The sequence below is a fragment of the Uloborus diversus genome, chromosome 1 (assembly GCF_026930045.1).
Source record: "Uloborus diversus isolate 005 chromosome 1, Udiv.v.3.1, whole genome shotgun sequence".
Classification (NCBI taxonomy): domain Eukaryota; kingdom Metazoa; phylum Arthropoda; class Arachnida; order Araneae; family Uloboridae; genus Uloborus; species Uloborus diversus.
Genome location: NC_072731.1, coordinates 213181846 through 213207284, shown reverse-complemented (window position 1 = coordinate 213207284; position 25439 = coordinate 213181846). Strand labels below are relative to the sequence as shown.

The 25439-nt window shown below is 30.9% G+C and overlaps 1 protein-coding gene across 1 annotated transcript in view; it reads left to right on the top strand.

Moving 5' to 3' along the window:
• LOC129218540 (beta-alanine transporter-like) overlaps nucleotides 1–22760 on the top strand; it is a 34622-nt gene extending 11862 nt beyond the window's left edge. Inside the window, exons 6-10 of the mRNA XM_054852841.1 lie at nucleotides 12408–12622; nucleotides 15367–15545; nucleotides 18935–19113; nucleotides 19782–19844; nucleotides 22311–22760. Of these exons, the coding sequence (XP_054708816.1) occupies nucleotides 12408–12622; nucleotides 15367–15545; nucleotides 18935–19113; nucleotides 19782–19844; nucleotides 22311–22440 (766 nt within the window). The 3' untranslated portion in view covers nucleotides 22441–22760. The remainder of the gene's footprint in view (nucleotides 1–12407; nucleotides 12623–15366; nucleotides 15546–18934; nucleotides 19114–19781; nucleotides 19845–22310) is intronic.
• Nucleotides 22761–25439: the final 2679 nt, after the last annotated feature.

The window sequence follows — 25439 nt, the reverse complement described above, 5'->3', positions numbered from 1 at the left end:
ACATAATGGAACTTTTATAATGACTCCATATCATATTTTTCCTATCTTAACATATATTTTAGAAACATGACAAGCTTCGTAAAGTAATGTTTGAAACATTGACATAACAAATGTTTCGAAAAATAAACATTTTCAAGCTCATATTAAGAAACGGTTGTATAAGCTGCTTAGAATGGCATTGAGTATTTTGTTTTTCAAGAAAAAAATATTTTTAAAGAAGCTATGCTCAAGTTGTTTTCTTTTAAGAAAAATAATTTTTTTACCACAATCTACATGGTAGGATTAAAAAGTAATGAGTCTTCGTTTAAAAAGACATACTTATTGAGCTGATTGGTACAACTGACTAATCGTTTTAGAAACATGCACCACCCTCAACAATGCACATCTTCAGGCTTTTTTTAGAGTACTCAAAGGCATCCCTATAGTCCAATTACGGGATATCTGCAAGGGCTACTTGGACATGTGCTTGAATGTTCTCGACATAATCGAAACATTTTCTTTTCAGCGCTAATTTTAATAGTGGAAACAGGAAGAAGTCAGGAGGTGAGAAGCCGTGACTGTAGGAAGGCTTAGATCCGATAAGTCCAGGTCTTTTGCTACTTGGTAGAGTCTCAAACGCCAGTCCGTGTTTAAAAAATTCACCCACTCGTTACATATTCACGTCAGTACGGGCCGACGACGGGCGTCCAGACTGGGGTTGGTCAGTCACTACTTCCAGCCTTACGAAAGGCCTCATGCCACTTTTATACCTGCGAATAGGACAGACGCTCAGTCCCAAACGCCTGTTAAAGCATTGTGAACGTATGGGAACGAAACCGGAAGAAAAATTTGATCGCTTTGCGTTACTCTGAAGGATTTTCTATATCGCTGTGTCACGCAAACCGTATAGGGGTTACTGTTAAGGCCAATGTACCGCTACGAAAGCTCGGAGCCAACTGACCTGCGTTGCGCTGTAAAGCCCCACCACCCTCTCTGTCAAGTGAAGGGAGTTTCAGGGTGAAAATGTGCCTGTATAACGTGAGGATTTTTTTTTTTTTTTTTGGATCCTACCTTGTTTTTTTTTATTAAAAAAAAACAAAAAACAAGAACTTGAAAAGAACTACGTATCTTTTCTATTTGTTGAGACTTTTACATATATTATCGTCAGATAAAAATTACCTCTACAATGCTCGAATACAAGAAATTGCTGTTTCTAATATGCAGAGTATGTTTATAAATTATTCGATTCAAGCCAAGTAATCAGAACGAAATACTTTTATTTTTATTTCTATAACTAGCTTGCAATTACCTTAAAGCCTAACATTTTATAGACATCGTCAGAAAATTGCCGATTGTTTAAAATCCACCGGAGGAGGAAAAGAGTGTCTCGGAATAACTTGTGCTCGACATATTGTTCATAAAAGAAATAATATTCAATTTAGGTTCTCTAAAGCTGCTTGGCAAGTTTAAACAGGTAACACTGGGGCTTAGTAGAATCTTACTTGATACTCTTGAGTTGTTTCATGCTATTGGAAAATTATTTGCATTGTTGCTACTGCCTAGTGATTGCAATAACGGTATACCGGAATATCGAATACCAGGATTTGGAACGATTTTGAAAATTTTGTAATATCGGTATTTGCTGGGGTAGAATACCATTATTCTCGGTATTAGCTAACAATAACAAATAGTTTTTAATTAAAGAGTTTTCAATTTAAATAATTGAATACCTACAGTTATTTTAAATATAAATTCCTTTTTCGACGAGGCACAGTACCAAATAAAAAACTATGGAGGTAAAAATTTGACTTCAAAAACACTAACGTACAGAACATCAATGAATAAAAGTAGCAGAAAGATTTCATAATGATATTTTCATCACTATATGGTGAATCGTTCTTTCGTGTGTTTATGTGAACCACGTTTTTAAATTTCCATTTTTTAGACTTGCCCTGTTATGAAAATTAATTTGAAATTTATAAAAGTATTGGAATTAAGGTGTTGCGCTATGAGACGTTTTTTACAACAATCAATTGCAGCTATTATTCATGATATTTAAAAAAAAAAATATTTGTCTCGACTGTGCTGAATTTTGAGAATATTTTTTTCTTGTTAGTATAACAAGCAATAACTTGTTGAAAATGGTACTAGCGTAGCTGTTCTGTCTCGCTATTCATTTTTTCACTAAGCGAGATAGTATTTATAATGCCTAAAACATTTGTGAAGAAAAAGGGCATAATCAGTTGGACCGTATTTTCAGATATTTACAGAATTAATGAATTTCGAAAAGAAAACAAAAAAAAAATAACAAGACCAAGTTTATTGTACATTTCAAACCAAATGGTTTATAAAAAGCAAATACAAACCTATTCTGACCAAGAGGAAATCACAGAAGATGCTGTTAATACTAAAAAAAATCTGTCGCGCGACGAACAGTTACAATTAGCTATAAATAATAAGGATTAAAAAAAAATGCCCATAATACAAAAGAAACACCCACACTCACAAAAATGATTTTTTTTCAAAACCAACAAGGAAAAGACCGAATTATTTGAAGATGAGGGACTTTATGGCAAGTATAAGGGGTGGGACGTGTATTATTAACAGTACCACCGGCCTGTGTAAATTCAGAAGAAATATTTTCAGCTGCAGGAAGTTTGTTCAATGTTCATTACAATGAATACCAGACTTAGTCAAAATTAGCATGGAGATTTTTTTTGCTATTATTGATTTTTTATAATGATATTTGTTCATTTATTTTATATTTGTTCACAATAAGTAAATAATGCACATTTTAAACGAAATAATGAAATATGGCAACGAAAAACTATGTTTTTTGAATGTTTCTTGTGAATTTTCTAATACCGACATTAATACCGGTTTCATACGTTTAAAAAGTACCGAATATCGGTATTGTATTTTTGGTCCGGTATTGGAATCCCTACTACTGGCGAACGAACTTTAATAAGGCCCTGTAGGTATAAACTCCATAAATGTACCGTTTTATCAGAAATCGAAACATAACTGTTTATGGATAGTATCATAATTTTAAAAAATATATAGTACACTTAGAGACGAAAGCCTCTAAGATACAAAAATTAAAGCTGCTGAATATTCATCAAAGGTAAAGCAACTTGTTTTCTCTAATTCATAGCAAAACCACACTAATATTGTATACTTGTCTTCAATTGTAATTTTTACGGTTAACTTTTAACATAGCTACATGACCTACTAAAATTAAGACTTTATAACTGGATTTAGTTTTGTTATTTGTACTATATAGCTAATTAATTTGTTCTAAGTCGTTAAATTATATGTAATTTTATTACTTTTCTGGATTTACAATAAAATCATGATTTACAGCAGATGAACAATTTGCAAGTTTGTCTAATGTTAGTGAGGTAGATATAATATTAAATTCGTTGAAAGTAATTTACCATATCTAGAAGAAATGTCTTTTAAATCCAGAACGAATGCCGACAACCGATTGGATAGGTGGAATAACATTCACTAATAATTTATTCAAATGCAGTAGCTGCGACTAATTTATCAAGGCCTGAAAATAAACCAAGGCGTAGTTCACAACTGTTCCATGGAAGGAAGCAATCTATTTCTGGATTATACTCCCTCATGATGACTCATGATGACCACCTAATGATGACCTTTTGACTGATGTAAAAAGTAGTCATCAAAAATTTAAACAAAAATTTAACTTTTCCATTATAATACAACATGTAACTAATAGATTGTTACTAAAATTATTAAGATACCAAAAATGCAAAAATTTTAAATTTATACTAACTTCTAGCTAACTCCGATGGTAAAAGAAAATGCCAATATCATGTTGGCGAAAATAAAACCTGGAGAGCAAAAAAAAAAAAAGAAAAGAAAAGAAGAAGAACAAAGTTCATCTTAATTCTTGCCTAAGTTGATTGATTATTCATGTTTCCTTTTTATGTAAGTGTAAGATTCTATCCTATATTGCCTATTATTTAGGATTTTTTTTTAAACCTACTTTAATATTTATAGCATTGTTTGATGCAGCTGCTCAAGATTGTCTTCCGCTCTTCAGAACTTTCTGATTTACTTTAACAAATAAATTGCTCTAGAATTCAGTTTGAGTGTCGAATATACGATTTGTTTAATAATTAATGGTACACACTGTTTTTGGCTTTTGAATTTCTTCTCAGGTTCAGTCTGTTGGCTTTTCCATAAAAGTAGTTTTATGTTTAAAATTAAGCATTCTGATCATCTAATGATTGCGCTTTACGTTACAGAATGATATTTCCACAGTGAAACTCTCTTAATGGAATAGCCCATTTAAATGAAAAAATTCTCTAATAAGCAAAATATAACGAAACGCTGTCTAAGCAAAATATTCAATGATAAAGGATATAAATGACAAGTTGTAAATCACTATGGCTTGGCACATTGAACGCTTATTACAGTAAGCAACTTATTCTCTTAAACGGTATTCCAATAAGCAGGCCTGACTGTATACCATACAACAACTTTGTGTAAAGGATATTTCTGTGTAACTCAAAATCTTTCATAAAATCCAATGTCTTAAGTTTCTGGAAAAAGGTTCTTCGTAACTCAAAATCTTTCATAAAAAACTAATGTCATAAATTTCTGGAAAACGGTTTGATCATCGAACATTTATTACATTAAGCGGGATATTCTTTCACCGATATTCCAATAAGTTAGCTCGACTGTATTACCATTAAACTACTTTGTGTAAAGATCATATCTGCGCAACTCAAAATCTATCATAAAACTTAATATCTTTAATTTCAAGACAATTCCTAATGCTCACATATGATTACAAAAATATATTTTTCCATTAGTAGGAAACAAGAAACTTACGTATTCAAGTGGAATGGCAGTGAATACAATTAACTAAATGTGTTTCATTCCTTTTCAGTAAAATATTCATTTGTAAGCTATTGTCTTAACGATGAGATATTTACTTCTTTGGAGCCTTAAGATGAAGTGGTAACAAATGTTTTCTAAAATTAAGCGGAAGAAAATATCCCATGTAATAAGACTAATATTCATCCAATTTTCTTTTACGACATCTCCAAAGAATTTATAAGCCATTCTCTGCAACCCACATCGAACCACCAAATGATGTTTTTGATTAGTTATGAAAAGATAATTACATTTGCAATTCATGAATGGAAATTTCACAGTTCATGTTACTTTTTGCGACAAATATGAGAAGAGTACGTCATGCTACGTACTACTTTTTTTAGTTAATAGGTGTTTAATTTTAAACATAGTGTGGGTCATGTCGGCCAACGGTTTAATCCGTCAACGCTATCAATAACATATTTTAGTCGACTGCCTAAATTCAATATATAGCACATATTGTAAAGTTTAAAAGCTTGAACGTAGCATTTCACTTAATATCTAACGATCCAGTATATAATTTAAAATTACTTTAAATTGAAATTGTTAGATCCCTTAAACTATGCAAGGCATTACGTTAACAAAATATACATTTTTGTCAAGTAAAATTTTAAAATATAAGTAGATTTGACAAATAAAAGTAAAACACAGATTATTTAATTTTGTTTTCATTCTTTCTTCTGAAAATTTTTCTCAAAACCTAATTGCTCAAAATATTAATTACTATGAAGCACTAGATATTTTAAAATAGTTTTCGCATAACATTTGCCGTATATCAATGCCAAAAAAAAATAATAATATACATATGCTCAAGATTTCCTCTATGAATGAATAAGGTTCTTTACTTCTGCTCTGAAAGAGTAGTTTGATTCAAGGAAAGCTATCCCTAGAATTACTTACATATCTTTCAAAAAGCTTTTTGGTAAAATATCTAAAAAAGCTTACATCTGACTTCAAAATGAAATACCGAAAATGCGCCTTTTGATACCACCGCATTCAGATATTCGTTTCGTGTTATTCTCATGGATTTTCGTGAGATTTTTTGAGACTCCTACGTCGTACATTCAAACCCAAGGGTTCTTGACTTCTAAGCAAACGCAAGGAAAATAGGCTTTGCATGTTCCGCAATTTTTGTCTTATGTTTATCACAAGAGCGTACCCTTTTACATTTTTATTCATAGAATAAAGGCATCTGTACAATTTATTGGCTTGCATTCTAAAGAAAATTGGTTTTCTAGTACCAGATGCCGTCTGTGACATTCTTGTTCACAGATATAAACTATGAAATTATCCATTAAAACACAATAAAAAGTTATCTTTCTCCTTTTTTTAAAATTACTTTGAATTCAAAGAAAATGTTTCATTTTATAACCATAATAGTTGCCACATTAGTTTAGAAAATGTTTAAAATAAATATTTAAATTAAAATAATTTTGAAATTTCAGTTAGCTTTAGTTCAAAAGTTAGCTTCAGTAAAAAGTTAGGTTACAAAAAAAAAAAAAATGCTAGACTGATACTTAAAAAGAAACATTATTTATACTATTATTATTATTATTACTACTACTACTACTACTACTACTAGAAAATCGCCCGTCAAGGTGTTATGGGTGAAAATTGCTTCTACATTTGAACAAAGCAATTGCCTGATTGCTGATTTTTTAATAGTTCAACTTTTTACTCTGACTCTAGTGGATTAACCTCAAACTCTAGTAGATAGCGTAAACTTTGGACCCTTTTTTCGTTTCTTCATTCGCCTAAAATTTCAATCTTGCGTATAAAGCAGTTGAGTTAACGGATCCAGTTCAGCCATGTCAAAATAAAGCATTTGCCTGCACGTCAAACATTACCGAAAACTATTATCAAACTATCATGCTATGGCGCAAGTTCCATTGTTGATGACCACCTCAAAACGTTACTCGATCAGAGAATTCACTATTTTATATATTATGATTATTATTTCAATGGTATGTTGTTTTTATTATTGTTTTAATATTATAAGTTTAATATTCTTATTCTTATTTTTATTACTACTTTTATAATTTTAATATTGATATTTGAGTCTTCTTTTTCCATATGTAAACTGGGTAACGTTAAGATATTTTTCATACATATTTTGAATTTTCAGCATTAAAAAAAAGAAAAAAAAACATTATTATATTGGCAGTTTTTTTTTTAAAGAATAGAAGACTTAATAGCCTTATAAACTTAAGGGTGGTAACTTACTGGTAAACATCAGCAATATGTTACGATTCTTCACTCTTAAAAAAAGGCGCATTAATTTTGAACAAGATGAACATTGGAAAATGAAAAACGACCTAGCTGATCTTCCTAAGAATCAACTTCCTAAAAAAACAAAACGTTTATGTCCGTGCTGGAACAATACCAACTCAGAAAAATACAATGCTAAAACAGCAATTTACAAAAAATATTGTATTTACGCGTTAAGGTTAGCTGAAAGAACTTTATTAATACATAGAAACGTTTCTATTTTATGCGAAATCTCAAAACATTTAAATATTTTAGAAAAAGACTTTTTACAATTTTAATTTCTATGTTTTTCTAAAAAATTTAGATTTTTATAAATCAAATCCCTTTTTAGAGAAATTAAAGTAGTTAAATACCCCCAAAAATAATTGTTATAAAAAAGTCAATACTTTTTTTTGACAAATCCATCTTTTTCTGAAAGTAACTAGCTTTCAGTTTAGAAAGATTTAAAGTACGAAAACAATTCTGCATTTTTACAGTAAGTATTAATATTTTTATGTATGCCATTTCAATTTTATGCTTCTAAAAAAAAAGGATATATATTTTTTTAATGATTGAAGAACGTCCTAATCTCGCCTCTTAGGCATTAGAGCACGATGGAACTTTATCAAAACAGCACGACTGAACATTGTTTTTATTTTAAATCCTATAAAAATATCTCTCTCAAGTATCTACTTCAAACGTAAGTGCAACTATCGAGATTTTTTTCTCTCAATTGATCAGTCAATGAATGCGATTATTTTTATGTTCTAAGGAGTGGCAGTATTTTAAGTAAACGTTTTTTGAAAAAACCCAACTTTTTACATGTAAAACAAACTAGCAAACAAGGTTATAACGGCATCAGTCTGACTGCCTACATAGCCATTAACCCTTTCAAGTCGTAATTGGTTTATGATTATTATGATTAATTTTCTGATTTTTTTCTTAGTTAAATGCATAAATTCTTCCGAAACTTAAATCCAATTTGAAAACTGCCCCCACCCTCACCCCTTTTTTTGCAAGAAATATGTATTTCAAGTAGTATAGGGTGGACCTAATTATCCCGACTTTTCTATTTAAACTCAAAAAAAAAAAAGTTATATTTCATGACAGTGAAAATTGTTTGTTTACAACAGGCTTGCACATTACAGTTAAGAAAGAAAGAGCTATAACTCTTAAGTTGTCATTATCAATAAGAAAGTAACGTTTAAATTAAACTAAATTCTTCTAAAACATGAATAAACCGCAAACAATATTTTCAGAAAATGAACAAATAAGTTTTATATTTTATTTCATGATATTTCTCAGTATAGTAAGAAAACATTCCATATGAATAACTCATATATCAGTTAGTGTAAATGGAGGTAATAATCCTAGCAGAAAATCTTTTTAAGAATAAAACATTTATTCGCGAGACATCTTATGACACCAAGATTTTTTTCCCTATTCGCATTGCTTTTTCTTCATTGATTAAAAATAGATACATAACTTAATATTTTGAAACACTTTTAAACTAAAACGAATGGCTACCTTCAGGATAAAAATGTCATAATGGAATGATTTTGAAACGTAAAATGTTTAAAGTATTTTTCAGTACATAAATATGTTTATCAGTCTATATGATATATGTGAATTTTGACATTAAAAAAACAACAAATCAATTAAATGAAACATTTTACCTTTTTTTGGATATAATATAAATATATTCATTACAGTTTCTAAATAATTTTGAGCAGGAATGACCAAACTATCGATTACGGTGGTATGTGTCTTTAATGAAATATTTAATTTTACTTGACTATTAATGGGCATTCCAGCTTCCAAAGATCTTAAGCATTTTAAACAATCTCAATAATTTACGTATAGGATAGAAAAAAAAGCTATGAATAGGGAAAGGCAATAAAACTGCGATCTGATAAGAAGCAGCAATGACAGGATCTCAGAAAGAAATCATTAAAAAACTTAATTGCAAAAAAGCAAAAAAAAAAAAAAAAAATTCTTTCTTGAATATTTTTTCCTAACATAATAACATGAATAAAACTAATGTTTTGAAAAAACTGTGATGGGGGCGTTCTTTAATGATACTATTTTTTAGAATCCAGAGTAATGTTGTTCCTGAATGTCAATTACAAACTTGATACTGACAATGTGAGACAAATTTTCCCATTTCTGGTTGGATGCCTATAACTAGGATTTTACCTTACATTCAATCTTCCCTACATTCTATGAAGTGTTTAAAAAATAATTTGCTATTGTAAACCATTTCTCTAAACATCTAAATAGTTTAAACTAATCAGTTACTCCGCGATCGAGCTCACAAGTGTTAATAGCACTGATCTCTTCCCATTCTAAATAATGCATCCCGGATCAATTCATCTTGACACATCAGCGGTTGAATCCGAACGACAACGGTTGAAGCGATATCCAGGAGGAAATTCAAAATTAACTCCCAAATACTCTTGCCATGATGCTTTCAAACGCCACTGCTGGAATATTAGTGATCCAATTATGACAGTGTTACAATTAGCTACCGGGTAGTTAATACTCAAGACTTTGATTTCCATACTACTGTTGGATGCTCATCTAGATTTCTAATTTGTAAATATGTTGCACTTTAGCTTTTGCTCTGTCGTTGAAGGCAGGAATAAACTAAACATAAAAATGCAATTCCGGTTTTGAATAAAATACACTAGTAATTCTGAAAATAATTTGTCCACGTTCCTTTGTTCTTTCTAGGGAATTAAACAATTAGGAATTTAGGTAAATGTTTTATTGTGTTAATACAAATGCTTATTCAGGAAACTATATTATTTCTGATTACTCATTTGTAATCTTCACAATACATTTATTATAGATACTCGTATATATTTATTAGACAATTAGATGGTAGGTTTTGTGTAAGTACTGGATCATTTGAGTAAAATCTAATTACATATCAATGCTATATGGTCAAAACAAAACAGAAATGCCAAGTCTATAATTACATAATGGGACTTAGTTGAAATTAAGGTACATTGATTGCGTGAATGTCAATCGGCATAAAAATACATATTATTTGCGCATGAATGATCGTATTACTTTGCATTTCATATAAAAGAATTTTAAAAATAAATTAAAGTGCATAAATTAAAGAAAACATTCTAGCCACACACGTCTGCAATGTTGCAAGTCAGTGCTCATATCTAATGCAGATTGGTGATTTACCTACATATTTCTTAACTAGTGGTACCCGCATGGCTTTGCCCGTAATAGAAAAAATGAAAGGTCTTTTGGTTCGCCTGTATACTTAAAAATAATGTGTGGTGAATTTTCTCGCCAATTGGCTTTTACCCGTGTTACCATTCCACGTTATGATAATTTCGTATCTCGCCAATTGGCTTGTGCCCATGTTACGGTTCCACGTTAAGATAATTTCGTAATTTACTCGACCATCTTATGATAATTTTGTTCTCAAAATTCGAATAGAAAAAGAACCACATTGAATTTTCGAAAAATCGCTTCGAGATGCACACTCCCATGCTACAAACTAACTTTGTGCCAAACTTCATGAAAATCGGCCGAACAATCTAGGCGCTATGCGCGTCACAGAGATCCAGACATCCAGACATCCTACAGACATCCAGACATCCTCTGGACATCCAGACAGAGAGACTTTCAGCTTTATTATTATCAAAGAAGTTACTATAAGACTGTGAGAGTAAACAGTTCCAGATATAACGAAGAATTCTTTCCAGTTTAAGAAACATTTTGTGAATTAAAATAGCTTTAATTGATAGATCTTATTTTTAAGGACAATGGATCAATGCGAAGCGTAAAAATGAATAATCTCTTCATCTAGTCTCTGGTAATTGAAACTTGTCAATTGCCGTTATGGAGAGCGTCATGTTTATTTTCACTTTGAAAATATATGTCACGAAGACAAAATGTTCTGTCAGTAAGAATCATAGTGTGGGCCAGTGTATGAATGTATATATATATATATATATATATATATATATATATATATATATATATATATATATATATATATATATATATAATATTTCCTGATTACAACATCCCCTGACGGGATACAAATTTACAAATTATCCGAAATAGTAGTCATATCATTAACTTCAAGAGCATGGTTGACTTAGGCAGCGTGGTTATGAAAGACGTTATCGTTCATGAGTTAGTAAATGACAGCAACACAAAACAAGTGACAATAAACATATACTCTTGTACATATCGCTCATTTCGAAGAAGAGTACCAGAATACGAAGAAATTAAATTTTTCATAAGACGCGTTTAAAGTTTAACTGTAAGAAATTTGTTGTAAGATTAGTAAATTTGCTGTGTTCTCCGGTACTTAATATTATAACAAAAAATCTGTCATTATTTTCGGAAGAAGATAAGTTCATTTATGGACCCTTTAAGCGAAAAAAAAATTAAAAATTTCGTACTGTGGCACTCTTCTTCCAAACGAGCGATTTGTACATTTGAAATGCATGTAGGTTTCCGGCCGCCCAGCAATTGCTCCAGCTTTTACTATGACTTCACTTAACTTAAAACTATGTCTTCCTGTTATATTTTCAAGATACAGGGTGTCCTGAAAAAGACTGTTTTCAAAAATTTATAACAAAAAAATGGTGAATGATAAAAAACATAACTTTTGCAGAAAATTCATGTGGTGAGCGGTAAGTTTCGTCCCCCAAATTTCCATGTTTTAGTTTAAGAATTGTTCAATAGATGACGCTGCAGATTTTAAGACCGCAAATCAAAGAAAGACAGAAAATTATATCATAGTTTTTCGAAAAATAGTTTTAATAAACAAAATTGCTTAACAATATTTTAAAAATACCTGCCGCCGGCTGCAGCCACATCTCGCTATCGGAGGAAAAATCGGTGAATTCCAGTATTTTTTTTTTTACTTAGAAGCTTACTATCTGCAGTGCCATCTATTGAAAAAAAATTGGAACTAAAATTTGTAGCTCTGGAGGACTAAACTTACGGCTCACCGCATGAATCTTCTGCAAAAATTATTTTTTTATCATTAACCATTTTCCCGTTATGAATTTTTGAAAACGGTCAGTCTTTTTCAGGACACTCTTTAAAAACGAGTTCAACGCTCTCTGCACAACACGACGATTACTACTATCGATATAAAAGTGGTATTCATTTTTTAGAGCACACACAAATGTTTCGTCTTCAACGATAATATTTATCTCCTGCTTCATGTTAAACTATATATTGTTTACTATCACATTAATTTGTGCTATGTAAACTAATTGCAGGTTTACATCCACCACTGCAAGTGTAGGTTTAAGCCTTTATTCATTGGAGCTGGAAGGCGACATTTACGTAAATTTCTTTATGTCAGCTGGAGCAGAAGTTGCCGCTGCAGCGGTGATTGTGGTCGCTGTTGGACACTGTGGTCGACGATGTTCTTTTTGCCTCAGTTCCGCTTTAGGTGGAGCACTGACGCTTTCTATCGCAACTACACAAACAGGTTAAACTTATACCTTTTGCTGTTTTGTTCTTTGAAATTAACCTTCAAAATATTTAAGTTCATTTAAATACAAAGTGATCTTTTAAATCCAGTTTTCCTCAAATGCTGATCACTAAGACTTGATCTAAATTATTTTTCAAAAACATTTAACAAGGATTACAGAGAAATTAACCCTTCACTGCATTTTGTATCAAATTTGATACATAATTTATTTTTTCCGTTAAAAAATATTTGAAAACACTTCAGCATTTTGTTCACGTTGTATCATTTTAGAAACATAAATGATAGACTAAAAAAAACTTTATTTATGTCATTTTAAGCTATTAAATGACAGCACCAGTATTATGATGCATCTTTTGTACTTAGTTATTTAATTTCTGATACACGTGGTGACATATTAATTCTGTTTTAGTATTTAAAAGGAGTCTTGCATATTGGATAGTCCCAAAAATTGCTTTCATAGGTATGTAACATTGATAATTACTCATCAAAACGCTTTTAATTACTTTCTGAAAAATATAGTAGTGATTTTAACATTATGTATCAAAAATGATACAATGTGTAATAACATCACTTTTTTAGAAAATGGCGAAAAAACAATTTTTGACTCAAAAGGAAATAGAAGAGTTGATGAACAAAGCCTGGAGTGATGCAAGTGAAGAATTCCAGGTTATGCTTATACATTTGAGATTTATTCTGGTCAAGAGAATGTTCAAATGGCTAACGAACCTGACTTAGGGACAAGTTCAAATGTTGTTGTTAGGCTATGCAGAGACGTTGGGAGAAATCAGAACTTCAAAATATATTTCGACAATTATTACACATCATTGAAGCTTATATCTTACTTAGCCAAAGAAGGAATTCATTCTTTGGGTACTATTAGGCGAAACAGAATAACTAATTGTATTTTGCCCACGGTAAAAGAGGTGATGGGAAATGAGAGAGGTTACAGTTGTGAAAATGTTGTAGCTGTGGATGGTAGGAAAGACTGAATCGTCATATGGAGAGACAATAAAGTAGTTACTTTAGCCTCCTCGTTTTGTGGACAACTACCATTGTCTACAGTTGCAAGGTTCGATAAGAAACAGAAGAAAAGGATTCCTATAAATTGCCCAGCAATCATTTCCCAATACAATAAATACATGGGAGGTGTTGACCTGTTAGACAGCTTTTTAGGTCGACATCATATTAAGATGAAAAGCAAAAAATGGTACTTTAGATTATTTTACCCTTTACTTGATTTAACTGTAGTTAATGCGTGGATTTTGTACCAACGAGTGGCAAAAATAAGAGGCAACGAAGATGAAATCAAACACTTGTTGTCCTTATGGAAATTTCGTGAGCAAGTAGCAGAGGTACTTTGTAAGCAAGGAGTAAATAACCCTAGTAAACGTGTTCGACCTTCTACGAGCACTAGTGATGAAATACGCAAAAAAAGCAAGAAGGCATCAGCATCCTACGTGACACCCTGTGATGTCCGCACATACGGTATTGGACATTTACCGATAATTGTGGACAATAGGCAACGGTGCAAGTACCCGAAATGAGGAAAATTATCATCTGTGAAATGCAATAAATGTGGGGTATTTCTTTGCTTGAATAAGAACAATAATTGTTTTAGAAATTTTCATGTTTAAAATAATATTATTATTTTACATTTATACACGTTGTATCAAATATGATACATTAAAAAATGTCATTATTTTACGTTTGTACACGTTGTATCAAATTTGATACATTAATTAAATTTAATTTAATGAAAATAATATTTAACTTGGATTTTTTTGAGTATTTTTCTGTTGTTTTATATGATCATACATTGCTAAAAATATTTTTTATTCGAAAAAAGAAAAAGTCGTGCATTGAAGGGTTAAAACTCCTATAAACTTGTAATAAGTGTACAAGTTTATTTCTAAAAAGAACTCTTCTTCCTGCAATTAAAATAACTGGCACCTTTTTCATTAGTCAATTAAAACTTCAAGATCAGAAATAATTAACTATATAACAATGCATTTAATTAACTGTATGTTTGAGTGAGGTACAATTAAGTTTGAGAGTCAATGCAAAATAAATATTGATTATGATTCTTCTCTTGTAGCGGCAAAAGTAGCCCTCAAGCTCATACGGATGATAATTGTAGTGGTAAATTCGATTTATTTTTAACACGCTCACTGTTAATATACTGTTCCTTTGTCAAAACTCTCCGAGACAACTTATATACCATACTTGTTGAAGAGGAGAAGCTTACTCCCTGGCACGAGATTGGCAGCGAAAGTGTTGAATGTCTTTCAAGAAGTTATCGAAATTGTTCAATTTTGATATGTTTTAAATTATCATTTGTGTGTTTGACTTTAGAAATGTTTTCATTGGTGAAAAAATCGGATTTGGCAAAAATAAAAAAAATAAAAATTAAAACAAATCAAATTTTAGTTGCAATTGCATACATTTTCATTTTATCTGGATCTCTTAGTTTACACTTCAGCAGACTGTGATCCGTTTTTATGAAATAATTTATTATAAATGCAAGACGGCAAAAATACATATAAAAAGAGAAAAAAACGTGTTGTCTCTATTTGTGTCAACTTTATTAACATTCTCATTATAAATAGTTAGTATTGTATAATATGGTATGGACATATTAATACAAAAAAAAGTCATTATTAGAAAATTATTTCAAGTCATTCAGTTTATTGGTGTATAGAAAGTTATATTTTAGTGCTATACTATGCTTTTTACTTTTTTAGGGACAACATCTCGACTGACAATGTTCGTCGTGGCTAAACTTAGCATATCCTCTTCATCTGTCGTTCTTCCCCTGTGGACGGGGGAATTACTTCCTGCTGTTGTTCGATCTTTAGGAATACAATTAGTAGACATGGTCGGGTTAATAGGACCTATAGCTCTTCCTTTTATACTGCATCAGGTATTTTATTTTTTGCCAAACTCTGGTATCGAAGCAAAAAATATTTTTCACACAAAAAAAAAGCAATAACAGTAAAATTATTCAGACTCTATTAATTTGAAAAAAGTAAGAAATAAAAAGGATTTTGAGTCGTAAGATTTTCACCAGAAGAGTTGATTGCTGTATTTTACGTATTGATGTAATCACAATTTTCTGTAAAAAAAAAAAAAAAAAAGAGAGAGAGAGAGAGAAACAATTTGCAACATGTATTCCGAGAGTAGTGTATATTTTTAAATCTGAAATGTAAATATACTGTGGATAAATCGCACCAGAGAGATTTATTTTGACAAAAAAAAAAAAAACAATCTTAAAAATTATTTCTATTTTTTTCTCGTTTAGTTTATTATGTCAACAGTTAAAATATTAGTACGCTCTATATTTTACATATTTAAGGACTGTGATTTTAACCACTTCTTCTAAATGAATTACTTTTAAATCGCTCTATTAATCTTACCATACTATAAAAACTTCCTGTAAATTTTCTTGAAAAATTTTTTTCGAACCAGAGTAAGGAGGGAAAAAAGTAAGAAATAATTTAAAAGATGCTCCTCATGAGACTCTGCGGGCTGTACGTAACGCCAACTGCCATTCATTAGAAAAATAATTAGCCTTCCACATGAGCATATTTTAGATCCATTGAAAAAGAAATAGTAATTTAAATTAGGTTTTTAGATGTCTCTCATATGGTAATGATTTTTTTATGAAAATAAAGTTAATCTTTTATTCGAAAGATGAGTTTACTTAATGTGATAATTTCATTACTACTATCTTAATCACTTTTTTTTCTTGATTTAAGTCTTTAGTTATGGCGTTAATTAAAAATTAATAAGCGAAAATGCCGAAAAGAGGAAAAGATAAATTGCTTTAATTTGCATTTCTTATTCAATGAGTCTATTGGAAGGCACGGCAGAAAGTAATTTTACTTTGTTAATTATTTGTAGTTTTCTAAAACCTATAGTTGAATAGAAATAGAGCTTAAAGTTTTCTTAATGAATTCACTTAAGACGGAAATGAAAGCTGCTACATAATTTGATTCCATTTAAAGCAATGTATAAATTTAAGTTTGTCAGATGTGATTCTATAATTAATGTCCTAAACATTAACATGTTTTACGCATATTCTTGAATATTTACACACTTACGCAGTTTCATTAAAGTTTGGCTTTTGTGTGCTAAAAATAATACGCTAAAATTTCATTTAATCATTTTGCTACGTAATGCTCGTAAAAGTCTGGATGTGAATTGAAAATTTGTTTTGAAACTGAATACCAACTTGAAGCAGTAAGCAGAAGAAAAGTGTTGAGTTGCCACTATTATTATTTTTCAATCTTCTTCTTACGAGTCAATGTTCTCATATACCCTTTTTTGACGCAATTTCGAAATGTAAGAAATTTGGAAGAGTAAAATCGAAGAAAATTTTATTTACTTTGGATTATTTTAAATGTTGAAAACTCGAGTACAAGTTTTAGTTTTAAAGCAGATGCAATGTTAAATGACTTAATTTATTTAGAAATAATTAAATAACATCCTAAAAAAATTTTTTTAAAAAAATCTCAAAATCTCCCTACTAGTTTATGATTCAAGTGAAAAACCAATATAAATAAAGCACACACTTTTCGAAAATGCTGCACTAATTTAAGTAAATTAAAATTAACTTGTATATGACATTCTGTGTCACTGCATGGTATAGACAAGGGGTTCCCAAATTAGGGTGCCGCAGCCCACTGGTGTGACGTAGGAAAAAGCGAAAGATGCTGCTAATTGTGAATGGTACCAATATACAGTCACGCCCGTTTACAGCGAAATCGAACGGACCAGACAAAAAATGTTATTATTGATTTGATTTTGTTATGAAAAGGTATATAATACACAGTTAAACGGGAAAGAGAATTGAGTAACGTATCTTCTCTATGTAAGACAGGCGTGTTTGTAGAGGAGGGTGGCCCAAAGTGGGTTAGTTAACAAAAAAAACGATCAAAATTTGTATTTTTTGGCTTTTTATCGAAACAAGAATTGGCTTTATTTCCTAACAGAAATTGTTAACAAAAAAAAAAAAAAAAAGATTCTTGTTTCATTTCAAACGCAATATTTATTTATTACCAAATATTACAAACACTTGAAAAACCCACATTGCCCTATTAGGGGGGGGGGCTAAAGCGGGTAAGCCGTTTGGGTAAAGCAGAAAGATTAACTAATTGTAATTGGGTACGTTTTTCAGTCAAAAATGAAGTAATAAATGATTGAATCAAGTGACTAGCTAGCAACTTATAAAAATATTAAAAAACGATGTATTTATCTAATTAAAAGTCAGCGCACTTGTTTATGAAACATACAGAAATAACTTATTAAATTAATAGAGAAAATAAATTGCCATTCTAAAAAATACCTTTTTAAAGTTTTACTTAAGTACTAATCTAAGTCAGCATGCGAGTCAAGAAATTATAAATAAATATATGATTAAATCCTATACCCACTTTGCCTAAAGACATGTTTTTTATGTCAATAATTATAATCTTAAATTTAAAAAAAAACAAACAAATGAAATGACTACTGAGTTTGTAGGTGGATGGTGTCAGAATAACGTAATGCTATTGACAATAAAAAAATAAGCTGGTCTTCGACTAATCACAAGGGGCAATACTTTTAGGCTTTTTTTTTCTTTTTTAGAAATGTATCATTTTTTGCATTTTTTTTTTTTTAAAGCCTGGTTACGTCATGCCTCTTCAGTGCTGCATCACTGGGACTGATTGAAACTCGGGGTAACTGGGTTAATATGACATACGTATGCATCGCCGCTTGCACACCATGCGGCGGAATACAACTGCCTACCCGCTTTGGTCGACATACTCGCTTTGGGCCACCCTCCCCTACATTAAAATAAATCCGTTTTCACCATGTGCTAGCGCCGTTACATATAGTTTGTTACGTCTATCGTATATAGAGTAGACACTCTTCTACTGCATTAAAATGCAATAATCATTTTTTTTTTAAAGCCTGGCTGCGCCATGCCGTTCACTGCTGCTTTGCTGGGACTGATTAAAACTTGGGAGTGTTCGTGTAATCATGACACACGTATGCCTCGCCGTTTACACACCACGAGGGGGCATACAAATGCCTACCCGCTTTGGGAGATCGACCCGCTTTGGGCCACCCTCCCCTACATAATAATAATAGATTAGGATGCCAAGTGATAATTATAATTTTCAGAAGGGTTCCGCGAATCGAAAAAGTTTGGAAACCCCTGGTGTATCAAAAAAAAAAGAAAAGAAAGTCCTTATAAAAACAATTATGGTTCTTGGTTTTACAACTTCGTAAAATTTACTTGCGAACTTTTTTTTTTTCTTCTTCTAGGGAAGAAAATCACCCGGGGTGCCTTTAATAACTTTAGGTTCATTGCAACTTCTTGGTGCGCTTGTGTCCCTATTGCTTCCAGAGACAATCCATCAGAAAACCCTCCTTACTTTAAAAGACGGAGAAGAATTCGGAAAACATCGGACTTGGGCAGATTGCTTTCGCCTTGGGCCGCCGAGGTAAACATGTGGTTTTGGTTTCTGTATTTCAGAAGGAAAAAGAATAATGTGCTCAATTCATATGATTGTAGCATTAGAAAAACTCTTCCCCACTGAATAAAGCATTTTTAAACGTCTACTATGAAAACAGTTTTCCAACTTCATTTAAAGGCACTAGATTTGTATTTTTGGCATGGTCCATGTGCAAGTTGACCTCCATAACACATGGTTGAAGCGAAAGATATATATTTGACTGAAAAGGAACAATTTTAAACTTCGATGAATTAATTTTTTTGCTTAAGAAATCACAATTGAATGTGAATTTAAATGTGTGATTTTTAAAAACATTTTGTTTATTAACAATTAACATTAGTATTTGCAGTGAAATATGAGCTGTTACACGAATCACACAAAGTATCCGTTTTTCCTGAAAACGACCCTAGTAAGTTTCAAAAAATTAAATTTAACGTAATATGAATTTTACAACAAATTTAATATTTCTATATTTTTTTAATAAATTATTTACTGAATTATTTTGTTTTTTTCCCCAAATGCAATTAAAATATACATTGAAACAACAAAATATTTCTTAAATAATAATGATTTCTTCTTAAAAGACAGTGTATTAAATCAGGAATTGTAAAAGAAAGTTTAAAGTTATTTACAATATTCTATTATTACATTTTTAGGCAGGAAGCAAAGAATGGAATTTTGAAGAACAGGGGCCCACAACCTCAATCTCCAATACTTAGGTAAGACACACAACTACAATAATACATGGAATTTGTTTTATTGGGGAGGGACGTAAGTATCTGTGAAGAGAAAAAAAAATAAAAGTCAGCGTGTTGACTACTTTATGGACGGATAAGAATGAAAATGTCACAGCCAAAAGTTTAAAAAATTACTTTGGCATGGATGTGGATTCCTCATTAGCACCTATTATAGGACTTATTAGACGTTACTCTTAGCTACATTAAATGTATCCTTTGAGTAAAAATCCCGGTAAATAAATATATTCCCCTTTAAGAGCATCCAAAAATTGTTCACTAACTCAAACTGTTGCTCAGGTGGAAATGACTGCTATAAATAAGTTTCCATGTCGACAGCACCTAGAAATTTCTGTAAGGTTTTTTCAATGTATTTGAGTTTCTTTCAATAAAGTCATCGTACATTTTTACTGCCTTTGGTGCAAGTCATTGAAAATAAATTTGTAACGAGTTACTTAATGCGTTATAAAAGTTAATACATTTTATAAAAAAAAGAACTTATATTTAAATACAATACCTGCTGCAGGTTTTTGAAAGTCACATTGAAACAAGGGTCAAGTAACGCTTTAAAAAAGTTGATATGTATAAAAAAAAAAAATCTACTATGCTTCAACTTTTGTATAATATAGGGGTATATATTGGGGTATATATTTTGTATAAGTATTATCCTTATTAAGGTAAAGTAGTAAGTATATTATATCTGTGTATTGAGCGCGATGCAGTACAGACAAATTCAAAGTTACTAATTTATGGGGGGGGGGGGGGTACAGAGTGCCATTTTTGGTAGGGGAGATGCTGTATAATATAGTTTTTTGGAAACTAAAATTTCATGAAAGTGCTTGGGTGTCAATAAAAAGCACCACATAGTGCATAAATGTTATTAAAGTATTATATACTAAATCAGAAATAGTATTTCAAATATTTACTTTAAAAAGAAAATCATAAATTGAAAACATTACTGCAATTGCTTATGTTGATTTCATAAACTATTAAATCACAATGTGAAAGTGGGCTGACGTTTTGTTTGTTATATTTTGAGCGAAATGAATACTGATTAAAATTGGTTTAAAAAATAAAAAATAAATAAAATAAACCTTCGCTATTTTTTCATAACATTTAGAATTTTGTGTATCCTACAGCCAATCAATCGAGTTAATTTTTCCGAATGTCTAGATTGGTGGTACATTTTCTATAGGATGAAAATAATCATTACTGTTCTGTCAATCACACTGCCAATCACAAAGCGTACTAAACAAATAGTTTTGCATTAATTGACACATATAAAATGTTATTTATCCTTATTAAGGTAAAGTAGTCTTAAGAAGATCTTATACACAATGTTATTCGATTCCTAACATAATTGCATTTTTAAAAATAGAGTGAATGAACAGATTACATGGAACACATAAATCCAATTTGCGTATCTGTATAAGAAAAGATTGCAGAATAAGTATGGCAGTAATATTAATGAACGGCACTTTACATAACAAGTAAGATTCATTCTAATGTGTTCTTGTACGAGTTTTCCTTGAATATATCACTTCTGTGCATTAAAAAGTTTGTCAGTAACTTAAAGCGCAAATGAGATGACATGGTTACACACAGTTACAGAGTAACTTTCAGGAATTGGGTTCTTGACATTTTGTGTGCACAACCCTAACTAATTCCTCCTAACATTTTTGTGTTTAACCAGTTCAATAAGGGCTGAAAAATAAAAATGTGAATCAAAAATTAAACATTAACTATACGGTTTTTATATTTAAACTAGTTAATAGAGGCAGAAAATAAATATTATATGAATATTATTATTGTTCTTTTTTTTTTTTTTTTTAGTGAAAGTACTTCACTTGTGTGATCTGTTGGGTAACTTTTTTTTAATTTCCTTTATGATTTATTTTCAAATCAAGATGACCGATGACCTGTCACACGCGGGAAACACTTTTGGACATCAGCTTCAGAGTTCTTGATACTATCCTGCAAATTCAATTTAATTAATTATCCTGCAGATTCAATCTATCCTGCGAATCTGTTTCTGCAAATGTTACAAAAAATGTTAAAACTAATTACTTGGCTTTTCTACGAACTATTTTTAGCATTAGTTTAAAACAAAAAAAAAAAAACACATAATTATTCAGTCAACATAAAAATGGGCAATTTGTCCAACACGTGGCAGTTCTATAGTTTGCTTTAAAAGTTGGGAAAAAATAATATTTAAAAAAAGAGCAATTGCCTTGGAGATCAAAACACCATATCTGTGTTTTATTTGGGGAGGGGAGGTGGTAGTAGCTTAGTTTAATTTTAAACGAAATATAGAACTATCACAGGTGAGACAAAACGTGTTCTTTTTCGTGAAATGGCTCAACAAAGCTTACAAATCATTTTACAGACCTGTATGAAACTTCTTTTTGAAATATCTTAGTGACCTTTGCATGTTTTTTTAATGTCTTTCAGTCTTCTTCGCAGACAAGACAGCTTACGCCGAGCCAGTTCTGAAGGGGATCAAGATCATTCAGATCCTCAATCAGAGAGCTCTACCGAGCAAGGATCAATAATTGAAACAGTCAAGATAACAGTTGTATAGTTGTCAATAGTTTGATACAAAGTCATGCTTAGTTCAAGAAAAAAAGTAAATCGCGCTTGGAGATTTGTGGAAAAAAACTGGACAGTAATCTTCTAGCATAGAAAGAAAAATTATTAATGCCACAGAGAGTTAACTTCATAAGTTATTGCAACTGATTTTAATCGCTTTAGTCACAAAAGCGTATAATACATAAATACATTTGAAAACTGTTTTATTATATTTTCTTTCTTTATTCTTTTTTTGAACAGAGTTACATACATAACTCTAATCTTTTTTCTTTTAATCTAAAAGAGGCATCTTCGGAAGAAGACAAATTTAAATTTTCAGTAATACAATATTTTATGGTGGCACACTCATGCTACTATAACCAAGACAAAATTTTAACAAATCATATCTGAACTTTTTCTGCAATTTTGAATTATTTTAAATGTAAACATATGGTTAAGTTGCATTTTGCATTTGTAATGTATCCGTATTTGCAAAACTCATTTTTGTAGAAAAAAAGTGTTTGAGAAAAAAAACCTAAAATTTTGTTAAATTTATGTAAAACCAAAAGACAGTTCAATGCTGCAACAAAATTATATAATGGAATGCTACATGTGTTTTAAAATAAAACTTTTATTACCATATTCTGAATTTTTTTTTACTCTTGATCTATATAATATTTTTAAATATTATTAATATTTTATATTATTACTACCTTTCATACTCAAGATTATGGGCTAGCACATATGCCCAATTGTAGATTTAAATTTACATAATGTGCTTCTACTTTACGATTGTTTAGTACTAAGACTAATTTTACCAAGTTTCAAATTATAGACTTTTCAGACAAAAATTTACAAATTACCTACTACAATTTTGAAACAGGTATGATTGTGTATTACTATATCCTTGCTGGGTCTGACGTTTCTCAAATATATAGGTTTTGTATTGGTGGATATTTAGTCACGAGATTTATTATTCGCTTGCTAACTCATAGATAGATGTATATTAATTTATATGGCAAGAGTATCAGTCCTTAGGGGACATTTGTTAATTACGTGGGTTGGATTGGGGAAAGGTTGGATTGGAAAAATCTCTACATACCCTTATTTTTTTTTGGGGGGGGGGAATAGGTCAAAACCATTCTTAGATAATATTTTCCAAGTCGATATTTTATATTAGAAATCACGTTGACAAATTGTCATATTTAGGGGTATGGATCATACTTCAGATACGTCTCGAAGGCAAAAAACGAATTAGGCCGAGCTGTTTTTTACTTGTTTTACAGAGAATGAATAGTGCAAAGTAAAATAAAAGAATCCCACTATGTATGGCAGGTTTTATTTTTAATGTGTAACGCTTTTATACAAAAAAAAAAAAATGTCGTAAAAGCATTCACCCTAGATCTTAACTTTTTAATTTAATACTTCTTTAAACAAAAAGGATCTTAAGAACCATTTAATAATAGTGAATTTAATACCGAGTCCAGTAATGTATGATCCGTTATTTTATTATTTTGAAAAACGAAATGGAATCTTATACGTAAGAGTAGGGGTGAGGGGGTTAAAAAATCTTACGTACCCTTATATGGGGGAAGGGGAGGGGGTCGAAAATTTCATAAAACGTCCTTACGTTATTCATGAACGGCCCCTTAGATACGGTAGATACAGGAAGTAGGGGAAACCCGGCTAAAGTGGATACCCCGGGCAAAGCGAATTTAGCCTATAACTCCCAAATAATTAGTTGGCCGGCTGCCGCGTTGTCATAGCAACGGTCGCCTGTTACCGCTCCGTGTGGGGCAAACACGTCGGGATGAGTTCCCCTCACGCGACGCCAGTGAGCGAACAAAATATGTTTTGGGGAAAATAATATTAGTTAACAGAGGTTAGTGTTTCATTTATAACTTTACTACTATTTGTGACATGTTCTTTGTTATGAGTAGGATTTGATGAACGATTATGTAGCTTTCAACTATACGTAGATAACTAGTTTAGATGCTCTGGTTTGTTAGTAATTTTTAGTAACCTCAAAAATGTACCTGAAGGACAAAGCGGATTGGGCAAAGTGAATACCATATTCACTTTGCCCGGTCATAACAAGTCACTTCATCCAAACCTGGAAGTTCCTCAATATTAAGATCCCAAGATAATATACTACCATTGAAGACCGTCCTTATACTTCCATGAGATCTGAAACAACAGAATAAATCCAAGGCAATGATGTTCCCGCCGCTTCACCCAAATCTGGATGTTCTACGTACTGCTACAGTCATTCAATTTTACTACCTATTCCTCAGTCTGTTAAACCAATAACAACACGTAAACAAAAACAACAGATATCTACACTCCAGACAAGTACTCCAGTAAAGGACAGTCAGAGGCAAAAATTTGAAAAAATCCAAAAATACTGTCATGAAGTAACTAGATGAAGTTTCGACTAAAGCTTCTCAAAAGACCATTAAAAAGACCAAGTACCAAAAAGACTAATAAAAAATCTCTGCTACAAAACATAGGACTGCATAAGAGAATGATAAGAATAAGCAAGTATAGAAATTTTATGATACAAGGTGCATTTTCTGTGATAAAATGTTCATTGAAGAAGATGATCAGCCAATGGAAAACAGGATACAATGTCTTTGTACTTAGTGGTATCATAAAGAGTGTTCAGCATTCGAATATGGTAATGATTTTGTTTGTGATAACTGCAATGATTAGTATTGTAGAAGAAAAATGTTTTTTTTTTCTTTTTTATATGTTCCTAAATTTTAGATATTGACTTTTTTTAAAAATTTCTTTGCTTGTTATAATAATTACTGCAATAATTAGTATTGTAGAAAATTGCTTTTTAATATGAGCCTATAATTTTCAATGCTCATTTTATTCTTAAGTTTAGTTTCTTTGTTTGTAATAACAACAATAATTAGCACTGCAGCAAAAAAATGTTTTTAAATATGTTCCTTTTATTTTCGGCGTTTATTTTATTTTTAAATTTAATTTCTTTGTTTGCAATAACTA